The sequence below is a fragment of the Trichomonas vaginalis genome, chromosome IV, assembly GCF_026262505.1.
Source record: "Trichomonas vaginalis G3 chromosome IV, whole genome shotgun sequence".
Taxonomy (NCBI): Eukaryota; Parabasalia; order Trichomonadida; family Trichomonadidae; genus Trichomonas; species Trichomonas vaginalis.
In genome coordinates, this window is record NC_067206.1 from 24,153,808 (window position 1) to 24,167,114 (window position 13,307).

Below are 13,307 nucleotides of genomic sequence, written 5' to 3' on the forward strand. Positions count from 1 at the left end.
TTATTTAAATATAATCACCATTGGATTCAATCACGCGTTCGCAGCGATCGATCCAGGCTTGAAAGACACGCTTTAAATCATCATGAGAAAATTGCTCAAATTGCTCTCTTACAAAATTTTCAAGATCATCTGGACTCGCGAATTCGCGTCCTTCAGCTCTCTTTTTTAGCGTGCCGAATAAATAAAAGTCAGAGGGTGCAATATCAGGTGAATAAATTGGGTTTGGAACAACTTTGACATTGTTTTCCACCAAGTAATTCATTACCTTATGACTTTTGTGAACTCTTGAATTATCAAAATGAATTGCAAACTTTTGTTTTTGTTGTTTGGATTTCTCAAACTCATCAGAATTGATAATTTGAGTAAGAACATTGTCAATTAGATACTGAGCATTCATCGTATTAGGTTTTTGAAGAATATCAATTGCGATGATGCCATTCACGCCCCAAAAAACCGACAACATCATCATTGGTGTGTCAATTTTTTTCTTCGGGAATGTTTGCGGATTTTCATCCTTCGGGATCCACATGATTTTGGCTTCTGTTGCATATTGAAACCAAGACTCGTCCCCTGTTACTAAAAAGCGAAACTTCTTGGATTGATACGCACCCAATATAGAGAGGAGCTCTTTCGAAGATTGGACTCTAGATTTTTTTTGAACTGAATTAAGGTTGTGCGGAACCCAACGTGTATACGCTAGTTTGTAGTTAAAATAATTGTGCAGATAATAACTGACTGTTGTACGTGGTATCTTTGTCATCTCCTCTATCCTTCTGAGTGATGCTCTTGGGTCTTCATCTAGCGCTTGAAGAATTGCTTTGATTTTTCTATCATAAGACAAATTACGGAAAGTGAACTCAAACAAAAAGTGACACAATGCATTTGCCAACCAAATAACTTTACAAAGCAAAAACTTAAATTACTTGTCAAGCTTACTATTCTTATTTTAACAATTAAAAAATTAAATTTTATTTTTTATTTAAAAAAATCATCTTATATCATCTGATATATATATATAACAGCATTAATATTTCAATGATTCACAAATCAACTTTTTCATTATTTTAAATAATTATAGAATATATACCGACTTTTTGTACATAAATATTTTTAGATTCAATAATGATTTACGGTTTTTTTCAAAACTTATAATTTTCCAATGAGTGGTAGAATCTTCGATTTAATTGATTTAGAATGGTTAAATCAAGCTAATCAACAAATTCAAAGCGGTATTAACGTCGAAACCGTTCTCCAAAATGTCCCTTTAACAGATGGAAGAATTCTTCAGACAAAGTTTTTGAACTTTGTATAAGTTCTCCAAAATGTTAAACTATTCAAAGCGGTATTAACGTCGAAACCGTTCTCCAAAATGTTAAACTATTCAGACAAAGTTTCCCGCTGTTTGCGAAGGAATTGTTGGCTATGATGTACTGATTCATGATCAGTGCATCATAGCCAACAATTCCTTATACAAAGTTCAAAAACTTGGGTGCAATCAGAACTGATTGCACCCAAGTTTTTGAACTTTCTCGAGGGAATGAAAGGGTAAGAGGTATACATTATGAATATATACCTCTTACCCTTCCATTCCCTCTCTGACAGCGGGAAACTTTGTCTGAATGTTAAACTATTCAGACAAAGTTTCCCGCTGTTTGCGAAGGTATTGTTGGCTATGATGTACTGATTCATGATCAGTGCATCATAGCCAACAATTCCTTATACAAAGTTCAAAAACTTGGGTGCAATCAGTTCTGATTGCACCCAAGTTTTTGAACTTTCTTGAGGGAATTAAAGGGTGAGAGATTTATAGTCTATCTATATATCTCCCACCCTCTAATTCCCTCTCTGACAGCGGGAAACTTTGTCTGAATGTTAAACTATTCAGACAAAGTTTCCCGCTGTTTGCGAAGGTATTGTTGGCTATGATGTACTGATTCATGATCAGTGCATCATAGCCAACAATTCCTTATACAAAGTTCAAAAACTTGGGTGCAATCAGAACTGATTGCACCCAAGTTTTTGAACTTTCTCGAGGGAATGAAAGGTAAGAGATATCCATTTCCTTTCACCTTCGTTCTCAATAATTAACTTATAAATTTTTTAAAGCAAAAAAAGTCTGATTTTTTTTGACAAGTAAATATATAGGGAATTTATCCGACCAAATAAGTGTCACTTTTTCGGTTCACCTCACTTTCCGTAACTCGTCTTACAACATTTCTTTGATCCGGCGATTTTTTGTCAATTTTTATGATGGGCGCCTTTTTGTTCATGAAGTGATACATCCTAACATGATACGTTACAGTGGAATAGCTAGGAGCATCCATACCGAAGCATTTTACCAATGTCTCGTAGATTTTTTACAGTCTTTGCATTTTTTTGCAAGAGCGAGGATGTTTTCTTTATGATTCATTAAAAAAATGAAAAAAATCCCGCCAAAATTTCCCGCGAAACCGCCTCTTGTCTCAAAATTCATTTTATATCCCGGCATGGCGCCAAAATACAACATACTCATCATATACATATATTCATATTTTTTATTATATATTTATAATCAGCATATATCTCCTTTAATAGTCTCATATAGAGCGCTGTGCTAAACGCACCTTTGGACACCCTATATTTTAACTCCCTTTGAAAACCTCAATTTTCCATACAGAGGGAACGGGAATAGCATCCAATATTCCCTGAGAATGGTTGCGCATTCTCAGTTCCCTCTATATTTCGAACGAAGCTCTCATCGGTCTTTTTTTAATACTAAACGTTTTTTTTCCCTGTCACTTTTAGCTAAAATTTGGGTTTGCCTAAAATATTTTATTTATTCAAAGAATTCAATTTTTTATTGGATCAAAAAACTTGTGTTAAAGTTCGTATTTTAAGATAACTATACTTTTAGAAGCTGTTTTTATTTTTTTCACCGGGATTTTATTAATTTTGCAAATTACCTCAGACTTTTCAGAGGATTGAGTTGCCACTCAATCCTCTGAAATAGTCTGTGGTAATTTTTAGTCTCTACACTATTTCAATATAAGCTCCATTTTTAAACAGTTTTTAAAAATCGAGCATTGAAAAATGTGATGAGACTTAATTCTTTCAAAATTTGAATCTTATTGTATATCACCGGACTATGATCATAATAGAGTTGCAATCTCTAATTATAGCCACATTAGTACTCGTGGGTCGATATATCATGGGAGATACAAAATTATTTGAATTTTCTTTTATTTTTTTAAAAAATATTAAAAAAATAAATAAATAACAACACAGCATCACTTTTCGTAAAATGCTTTAATCCTAGTCCTTTTTCCCCTTAATTTTTCAATCTCTCCCAGGTTGAAATTTATTCCGGGAATTTTTAAAGATGCTTGGTCAACATAAAATTTCATTCGTTTTCTCATTATCGAAAAAAATTTGGAAAGCTAAGAAGTCAATAACAAGTTATATAATACAACAAAACCCACATCGGATATGTTTTCATCAAATAGTCTCCTAGATTTGTTATGAAATTAAAATATCATGATATTTTAAGGGCTTTTGATTTCAATATTAGAATTATTCAGTTATGTCGTGCTAATATCAATTGCTTTATACAATTAATCGTTTACAAGCTGCAAAAATCGAACAATAATTTGACTTTGTAAAAAAAGTGCGTCATTTTTATTCGTTATACTTACAAAATGTAAACATTACGAGAAACATTTACATTTGTAAATGTAACAAGTAAAGTTGTATCGCATAATTTGACTTTGTAAAAAAAGTGCGTCATTTTTATTCGTTATACTTACAAAATGTAAACATTACGAGAAACATTTACATTTGTAAATGTAACAAGTAAAGTTGTATCGCATAATTTGACTTTGTAAAAAAAGTGTGTCATTTTTATTCGTTATACTTACAAAATGTAAACATTACGAGAAACATTTACATTTGTAAATGTAACAAGTAAATACATCAGACTTAAATTGTAAATGTAGTTTATCTCTCTCATCTCCTTTTTAAAAGGTATTACATACATACGAACGCATGGGTCACTCAATAATTAGCGTGATAATAATTGAGGATAGACTGTAATCGTAATTTTATTTTTGGACTTATATTTCGACATTTTGAAGTCGCTTGAAAGTCTTGCAAATGATTAAATTTGGAAAATTTGACCTAAGTCTGCATTATTTTGATGACTTAAACAATTCTATAAATCTGTTTTCCTAAAAATTTAAAAAGATATAATTTCAATTTCCCTAAATTTATGTAATTCATATATCACCAAAATATTTGGACTGCATTTCGTTTGTCTGCACCTAATTAAAGTCTAAATACCAATTAATTTTGGAGTTGCATTGCTTTTAATGTAAAAATGCACGTTTAGAAAAAGACGATAACGATTAAATTACAAAATCGATAACGACGACGATTAAATTACAAAATCGATAACCTCTCTATAATGTTACTCTCGTTTCTGTGAGTGGTAAATTTAATCCCATTCTTTTAGACCCTTCAGATTATATATCATTTATTAAAGATGACCATGAGCCGCATAGCGGCGGGGTCGTAGACCTTGAAAAAACGTATGATATGTATATAAATAATGTGATAGCGAAATGGGATATTAACATGATTTTAAGTTATTTAAATGAATCATTTATCGTATGGTATGAAGAAAATTTTAAATCAAAACCTGATAAACTTTTTGAACTTGATGAAATAAATAACCTTATTAAATTTCCGCTGAAAATTAAATTTTGTACTCCTCATCTTCGTTCATTGTTGGGGATATTAAATTTTGAAAAAGATGTTGGGGATGTTTTGTATTAGTTAGTATACATATCATGTGTACGGTGGCACTGCATTCCTCAGTACGCAATACTTGTGAATTTGACACTTTACAAAACCGTTAACGTTTATTTTACAACACAAACGACAACACCAACTTAACCTTAAATATTTATAAAGCCGCCAACCACTTCACCTTACTACTGTAAAAATAAACGTTCTCACTTACAAAAGTATTGCAACTCTTCCCATTGCTGTGCTTCACACAATAGTTCATATTCTTCAGTATCGCTGCTGTCGCTCCAATCGTCAGAGTCAAAATCACTGTCATAGTTTATACCTGTAAGTTTTGACAAAGCTAATGAAACACGTTTACCGTTTGTATCGTATGCTTGTATAAACTTTCCATTCTTCATTCCTTCATAAACGCTCAAACTAACTTTACCCTTTCTCCCTCGTATCTGATAGAATGTATTTTCACGAGGAACGAAGAACAAGTTCTTGAACTCATGACCGTTGTAGTTTGTTATCTCAATAGTTTTCGTCATTTATATAAAAATAAAATAAAAAAATAAACTTAAAATTAATGATATCACCACCCTCACACGTATGAAAACATAGCGCAAAAATAAATTTAGGTGAAGTGGTGAAATCTCACCTCTTTTTTCACCTCTTTTTTCACCTCATGAATTCATTGCTTTATAACTCTCTTCCTTGGTTTCTTTTTAGTTGCTTTCTTCACGTCTGTCTCCAACTTGACTGTCTTTCTTCTTCGTCCGTAATGATACCAGTTACTTCCACCAGTCAATGGGTCAAATGGTCTTTCGTAAGGATTTCCATACATTCCATAGGGACCATACGGAAGAACTACTGGTGGAGAAGAAACATTTTCTTAGTTCCATCGAATCTATTTAAATGCATTGTTTCACCTTTCATCTGGTCATTAAAGTCTTTTGCGTGTTTTGCAAACTCATCGTCCTTTCCTAAAGCATTTTCTGACTCAGTCGCAACCAAATTGGATGCTTTATTTATGAGCCCTATTTTATTTAATCTTAACTTCTTTGCAACCCAGCCTCCAATCTTCCCTTTATTTGCATCTAATGTCTTCGAAACCCTTCCTCCACTCATTTTATTTACTGCGTCATAAGCCCCAAGTGCTTTTGCTCCAAATGCTAATGCTTTTGTTCCCATTGCGCCTAAAGCTGTCCAAGCTACCATTTACACCATATTAAAATCATCTCTCTTCAATATTATCTCATAAAAGTTCTCGTTACTGGAGAAAGTCAATGAAACATAAACATTCTCATGGACTTCGTCCTCGCCGCGTTGCGGCTTCATAAACTTCTTTCTTATCTCATCTATACGCTTCAAAATGTCTGAACAATTGCTAACATCTTCTACAACAGTTATTTCATCATGAATGACCTTCAAGAACAAGCTCATTTAATATGCTATTAAAATCATCTCAATAATGAGTCCATCCTTTCCATCTTTAGGTAGCACAACATCTTTCATTGAAGAAGGTTCGACAAGTCTTATGTTAAACTTACTGACAAAGTTTGTTATACTATAATGCTTCGGTGGCGAATACATGTAGTTTGAAAGACATAATATAGATTCTTCAGCAAATTCACTTATACTGGATTTTATAACAATGTTCTCACGAGACCAAATACCACCAATTGACAATCTTGTAAGCAATCCTGCTGAACCTTCTACTGTAAACGTCGATGGTAACATTCCACGAAGGTCATCTATTGACATCTTTGAGTCACTGAATTTAAATATTTTCTTAAAGCAATCGTCATTATCTAACCATGCAATAGCTTTGAAGTTTTCATTCGAATATACATCTGCTTCATTAAATGTAAAACCTGACTTCTTTGCAGAGACGACTTTAAAATCTATTGCATTTGTTTCAAAATTATATACTATGGTAACTTCTGAAGGTAATGGATGTCCTTCCGCAGTCAGTTGTTCTCTCACTACCGTTTGAAGCTTTGTGTTAAAAACTTTCATGTCATCTCCTGTGTCTAGGTTCACATACACAGCAACAGGAAAACTATCTTGCTTCTTTGTTTCATCATTATACCTCAAAACATTAAAGTTCTTCAATAATATTGTTCTTCCTGCTGGAATACTTCTAACTTGTCTTATTTCAATAGCTTTCTCACCTCCTACATACTCTACCCAGTGTCTTGGATATTCATAAGTATACTGACTTTCTTGAATTTTGGTAGGTTTCATCATAACGTGTTCATAGTATATCTTTTTACGTCTTGTCAGTTAGTTGGTATTTCTGACTTGCATTTTTGAGATAAAATGAAGCATTTAATACATGACGTAGATGAAGACATGAATGAAAGCAGTGAAAAGCTCATCTCATTCTTCCTTTCAGTAAGGACTATGAGTTCTGTTCAAATGGTGTGTATTTCTATTGTGGAAAGATGGGTTCAGGTAAGACATTTAACCTCATTCGTCATATACTCATAACAGAGCGTTTAGGAAACGACTCTTACTATGACCAAATCATTATATCAGCAACTTCAGACTCTATGATTCAACAGCGAAAACATTTATGTCAAAAGTTCAAGCCTCTGTCGTTAAAGTTCCAGATAGCGAACTCATTGAATTTCTTCAACGTTACATTCGACGTAAAGAGAAAATATTATGCTATTGTAGAGTTCATACAGTCAGGAATGCAAAAGACTTCTGAGGAGATGGAAAGAATTATTGACAAACACCACTTACGTCAGTACTCAGGAGTTTACGATATGAAACGACTTACAAAACTACATTCTGTCAAACTTTCAAAATACCCCTTCAAAAGTATCCTTCAAATACTCTGCTCGTTTGCGACGACTTCGCCGGAAAAAGGTTTAGTGTCAAAAGCAGACTCACCATTAGCTAACATCATAACTAAAGTCAGACATTACCACTTAACTGTAGCAATACTTATGCAAACATGGCGTTTCCTTGCTTTAAACATAAAAACGTCTCATAACTGACTTCGTTATCTTTCAAGGTTTCTCACGCTATGATATTGAACTCATTTGGAAACAGTCAGGTATAACATTACCTTTTGAAGAAATTTGGGAAGCATATAAGTCTCTCATCTCTCCTCGTTCATACCTTGAGATTCATATCATGACTAATACAATTAAAGTCAAAAATATTCCATGGGAACGACCAACATTGTTTTAAAGTTTAACCTTCAGATTGACTGATGGTAAACAAATTCCATGCATCTCTGTCGCCATTTCTGTTAATATTTTTGCTGTCATTCATATCATCCACTTCCCCATCCGTTAGCTTTTGAGGATATGTGTTAGAATAGCTGTTCTTAAATGAAGGCTTTTCACCTTTGAGAGCATAAACTCTATAACTTTCTGCATACTTTATGTTTGAACCTCCTGAGCCATCATTGACATAAATTTTTAATAGCTTCCACCCTTTGTTCATATTCCTGCTTCTTCCCTTAGCTCTTTTGTTCAGTAGTTCTACATCTTTATACACAGCTCCTGTCTCAGTGAATTCAACAATATTTTCATTCGTTAGCTTTACATTCAAACCCTTGTCGAGTATATTGTTCATTTCATACATATAAAAGGTTTTTATTCTATATGAAATGAGAAGCAAATCCATCTTAGCTGGTGCCGTTAATGTTCCAATTGAACCAACATCAAATGTTGACTCACGAACGACAAACAATATTGTCATAAAGAACTATAGTTCAGAGTGTTTGAAAGAAGAACCAGAGCTGAAATCCGTGAATTTAAACACAGCTTCAAACGCTAACGCTACATCAGATGTTAAGTTAGAGTATCCACCACTGGACCAAATTCTTTCAAGAGAAGCCAACGACAACCCTTACATAAATGTTCAAACAAATCCTTCAGATAACGTAGACCATTACCTTCTTCAGTTATACCAAACAATTTTACTCAAAGACGATAAGAAGCTTTTGACAAATCTTATAAGTAAGAACCAAATAATTCTAACAAAGGAGGACCTTGAAAATGTTATCTCACGAATAACAGGGAAACAATGTGTCATTGACTATCTCGACCCTGAAATCGAATGCTGTGGTCAAACGCCACCATTCATGAAAATAGGTAACATCCGCATCATTGAAATACCAGGAACTACAGGAGTTGAGTTTAAGTATAAATATTCGAACGAATACAAAACTTTCAACAGAATATAAATTTGTTTGAAATATGTTTTAGTAAATTAAAGCAATTTGTATCTATCCAAAACTTCTTCAACAGTATCGAACTCATCTTCATAATGCAAACCTAATCTTATTGACTTGGTGCAGTTTTCACTAACACAATATAGCGCTTTGCGCTCGGCGCCTTTGACGCCTTTTTCTGTTCTCTTGACTGACATAACTAACTCATTTGTTTCATCAAACAGCAATAACCAAAGTTCATGACCTAATACATAACATTCATACTTTATATTTTTAGCTCTGAGTTCTCTTGTAAGCTGTTGCATTTAATATTTTCTAAAAAGTCAACTTCAACAGTCATTCGCACTGGTGCCTTCAGTTCTACAGGCTCGCCTTGAAAGTCAACAAGTCTGAATTGCATGTCTTTCAAATTATGAGGACTAATGCGAACCCATTTACCTAAATGAGTTGCTATGACAGGAACGTTTGGAATGAACATTGAATTGACTGCATAACAGAAGGATTTATATTCTACTGAACCTTTACTATTAACTCCTGAAATACCTGTGACATTAGCTATTTTTGACTCAATGTATAAACAATTACCATAACATACGTATGGAACAGATTTCATCTCAATCGTTTTGTCAACACTTTTCAAAGGAAATGTCATATGGTATGCTCCCAGAAGCAATTGAACTCTATGACTCATTCGTGTTATCTTAAACTCCTTCGCATAACTGAACTTCAAAACTCCTGCAATAAGTTTAACATTCATTAAGTTTTCTTCGTTCTCCTTGTTTATTGTAGTATTTATGAGCGCATTTAACACTCCAGCTAATGTTTCCATCTTATATTCTACATTATTGTGAAATCTTATTTCATGCTTCTTTCCATCTATTTCAAGCTCCATGAAATCTGTTTCATCTGTTATAACGAATGAAGCGATAGTATTGAAGTCAACAACTCTGAATGCAAGTGGCTCATTCTGTAGACCTAAGTTTGTTTGTAGCTTTACTGTCCCGTATTCGTTTGGGTCTGTACTTTGCAAATAGAACAACATTTTATTCTCATTAAAATATGAGTATTGCTGCATATGCGTATGAAGCTGACAGAGCTAAACGTTTATATTTTGGTCAATACTCTCTCACACTTACTGACAAATATATTGTTATCAGATGGAAATACCGAGAAATACATAACATGGAAGGACTATGAAAAGTTTGACCCTATTTTAACTCCATGTACTATGCCATTCATTGTAAATGGTGAAGTTGTCATGAAGAACGACACAACAGTATATAAGTCTGTTCATGAAGCGTTAGAATATATGTTGAATTATAATCCCGAAAGATTTGACCCAAGCACTACACCATGTACAATGCCTTTTATTAAGGATGGTGAAATCGTAAGAGTTCCGGATTCAACGGTTTATACTGCTGTTCAAAACAGTTTACAAAACATTTTAGCGAATATCTTTAATTCAGAAACTACAGAAATAAAATTACCATATATAACAGATGCTAAAGAAATTAAATCAAAAACGACAACATTATTTACGTCACTTAATGATTTAATGACTTATATCATTAATATTCCTGCACCAACTACAGCATTTGATCCAAACTCGACGGTTTGCAGTGTACCTTTCATAAAGGACAGTTCATTAATTGTTTTAAGGGATTCAACAGTTAATGAATCATTAAAGGCGTCATTAATGAAAATCATTGATTTTAACTCATTCACGAATACATATAATTCATTCATTAATGTTTCATATGCTTCTAAAGAAGGTGAGCCAAAAACTATCGATAAAGCGGTGTATGAAATAAAAGCATCAACGACGAAATTGAATTCGTTAACTTTTGACGGTGATAGTTTCGTTAATGACATAACATCGGGGAAAACAATTTTAACGAAAGAATATTTAAAATCTCATGTTAGTGAGTTCGTTGAAATTGAAAAAGAAGGTGGAATTAAGTTCGATCCACTGAGTTTCATTTTCAGCTTAGCGAATGCGGGTGTTAGTTTCGCTGAATGGACACAATACAGAGTGAAATAAATGCAATATGGACGTTTTTGGGGTCAAAAGCGGGAATGGGTGAGCTTGTAAATGCTGCAAGAACATTAGGTGAAACAGGAAATTTTGTAGATGGTTTTAAAAGACTTGTTTCAAATGTTTTAACAAACACAAAGAAATTATTTAGATATACCATACATAACGGACGGATTTTCGAACAGGTAGCAACAAACCCTCCGGTTATGGCTGCGTTGATGATGGTTAGAGATATAAAACCACGTAACGACGGGAACGAAGAACATGAACAACAGAGCCCAACGGGCTCAGAGCCACATAGTGGCGAGGATACTGGTCGGGTTATTCAAGACATTAAAAACGTGTATCCTGAAGTTATTGATTTATTTAGAGGAGTTAATGATTCAATTTCAAAACATTCTATAACCCTCGATGAAGAGAATAAATTAACAGATTATATATTCGTCATTATTGCAGAATTAATGAAGAGAATAAATGAAAAAGGAATTGGTGATATCATTAATGTCAGCGATGTAATGATGAAAAGAAATTTTGACTCATTATTTACAAAACCGAAAACAGAATATAGTCTTTATGACGTAATTACCGAATTAATGAAAAAGATTAATGATAATAAGAGTTCTGGCGGAAGAGTTGAATTAGAAGTGAATGATGTTAATGAGAAATTAGCCGAAAAAGCAGATAAAAACCACGTTCATTATATAACTTCAGACGAACAGATTATAACGGACTACCATGGATATTTAACACGAAGTGATGAAGCGAAGACAAAAAATGTTAATGAAAGAAGATATAAATACATTCGTGCTAAAGGTTATGACATAAGCTGTACTGTACAGTATGACACAGGTAAAGCACCAGAAGCATTTGGTTATAACGATGAAATTTATGCCTCTACTTTCTCTGTTAACGGTGTATTAGTTGAACCAAGATTTACTTTGAGAGTTAAGTCAAAAATAACGTTTGAAGATGCTATTAAAAGTAAAGCTGACAAAGTTGAACTCGAAGCAATGAACAAAGTTTTGAAATCTCATAAACACAACATCTCCGATATAAATGAACTTCAAACTTCTTTAGACAGTAAAGCTGACAAGAACCATACACATAAATCCTTCACTACTGTTAGAGCAGACGACATAATATTGAACTTTGACCTTGGTTCAAGTGCACCATTAGAAAATCCAAGTACAAGCGTAAAAGATACTCTTAACAGTTTAGATAACAGTTGCAGGAACATTGAAAGTCATGCCAGAAACTTTGAAGCACATGAACTACCAGCAATGTTAGATAAGAAAGCAGACAAGAACCATACACATAAATCCTTCACAACTGTTGCTATAGAAAGTATTGAAGGAACGGTTGAAGAAACTGGTGGGGAGGGCGGAGCCCCGCCGCACGCGGCTGCATTATATTGTAAACCTCCTAACTTTCCACAAGGTTTAACATCGGATGACGACATAACGACGATGAGAAACATTAGATGTAAAGATGTTTATGTCATGAAGGATGAACATAATATTAAATTCACTGCTCAAGATTTATATGACAAGAAAGCAGACAAAACAGAGCTTCAAACATTAAAGACAGAAATACTTCAAACATTATATCCTATAGGCTCTATTTATACGTCAATGAACTCAACAAATCCAGCAACAGTTTTAGGTTTTGGTACATGGCAGCAGATTGTAGACAAATTCTTATACTGTGCTAACTCTTCAAAGCAAACAGGAGGTTCGAAGAAAATTACTGAAGCAAACCTTCCACCGCACACTCATACAGGAACTACAAACACAACAGGTAGTCATTCACATTCAATAACAAAAAGAGGTTATACAAATCTTGCAGCAGGTTCGGATAGACAGGGAATGCATAGATATGATATTTCAAGTGACCCAGTAGATTCAAGCGCAGGTATTTTCTGTGGAACCGCAGGAAATCATGCCCATACTTTCACAACAAATCCAACAGGCTCGGGTGCAGATTACATGCCACCATTTGTGACTGTATTTGCATGGTACCGCGTTCAATGAACGCGCTTGAGCCTAGAATAAAATCTTTAACTTTACATAAATGAGCTTGAAAGAAGTATTCGAACAACATCCATGGAGGTCATTTAAGAAATTCAATGAAGCTGCAAAGAGTTCGGGATTTACTAACAGAGCTGAAGTGAAAAGGTTCTTTGACAAAAATGTTGTACATCAAACAAAAATAAATCCTTACGACTACTTTTTACCAATTTACTCCAACACTCCTGACGCATACCAATTTGACACTCTCATTCAAAGCAGAAAAGGAGGACATAAACCATTC

At 33.8% G+C, this 13,307-nt stretch overlaps 5 protein-coding genes and 1 pseudogene across 6 annotated transcripts, besides 10 other annotated features; 2 read left to right on the plus strand and 4 right to left on the minus strand.

Annotated features, from left to right (window-relative positions):
* Positions 1–2,617: part of a mobile genetic element that runs on past the window's edge.
* Positions 5–2,521, minus strand: TVAGG3_0158280 (annotated as a pseudogene). The gene has a single exon. A coding segment is annotated over exon 1 (2,517 nt).
* Positions 15–153: a mobile genetic element.
* Positions 2,590–2,617: a terminal%2Cinverted (terminal inverted repeat of Mariner transposon ID:TVAGG3_0158270).
* Positions 2,618–2,802: a mobile genetic element.
* Positions 2,773–2,802: a terminal%2Cinverted (terminal inverted repeat of MuDR-3_TvMULE3 transposon ID:TVAGG3_0158320).
* Positions 2,803–3,197: 395 nt separating this feature from the next.
* Positions 3,198–3,228: a terminal%2Cinverted (terminal inverted repeat of rnd_1_family_319/TvMULE1 transposon ID:TVAGG3_0158330).
* Positions 3,198–3,384: a mobile genetic element.
* An 838-nt stretch (positions 3,385–4,222) lies between these two features.
* Positions 4,223–4,429: a mobile genetic element.
* Positions 4,430–4,805: 376 nt separating this feature from the next.
* Positions 4,806–4,988: a terminal%2Cinverted (terminal inverted repeat of Maverick-1A transposon ID:TVAGG3_0158350).
* Positions 4,806–13,307: part of a mobile genetic element that runs on past the window's edge.
* On the minus strand, positions 4,989–5,315 carry TVAGG3_0158360 (uncharacterized protein; the record flags this gene model as incomplete). Its single annotated transcript, XM_001296489.1, has 1 exon — positions 4,989–5,315. The coding sequence occupies one exon, from the start codon at positions 5,313–5,315 to the stop codon at positions 4,989–4,991; it is 327 nt and encodes a 108-aa protein (XP_001296490.1).
* On the minus strand, positions 6,211–6,891 carry TVAGG3_0158370 (uncharacterized protein; the record flags this gene model as incomplete). The annotated part of the gene is made up of 1 exon (XM_001296487.2): positions 6,211–6,891. A coding segment is annotated over one exon (681 nt), but the record flags the coding sequence as incomplete, so codon positions are not given.
* TVAGG3_0158380 (uncharacterized protein) lies at positions 9,228–9,791 on the minus strand (the record flags this gene model as incomplete). The annotated part of the gene is made up of 1 exon (XM_051224876.1): positions 9,228–9,791. One exon carries the CDS (start codon positions 9,789–9,791, stop codon positions 9,228–9,230), a length of 564 nt encoding a protein of 187 aa, XP_051109862.1.
* TVAGG3_0158390 (keratin-associated protein family) lies at positions 11,459–12,341 on the plus strand (the record flags this gene model as incomplete). The annotated part of the gene is made up of 1 exon (XM_051224877.1): positions 11,459–12,341. A coding segment is annotated over one exon (883 nt), but the record flags the coding sequence as incomplete, so codon positions are not given.
* TVAGG3_0158400 (phage tail repeat-like family) lies at positions 12,629–13,027 on the plus strand (the record flags this gene model as incomplete). The annotated part of the gene is made up of 1 exon (XM_051224878.1): positions 12,629–13,027. One exon carries the CDS (start codon positions 12,629–12,631, stop codon positions 13,025–13,027), a length of 399 nt encoding a protein of 132 aa, XP_051109864.1.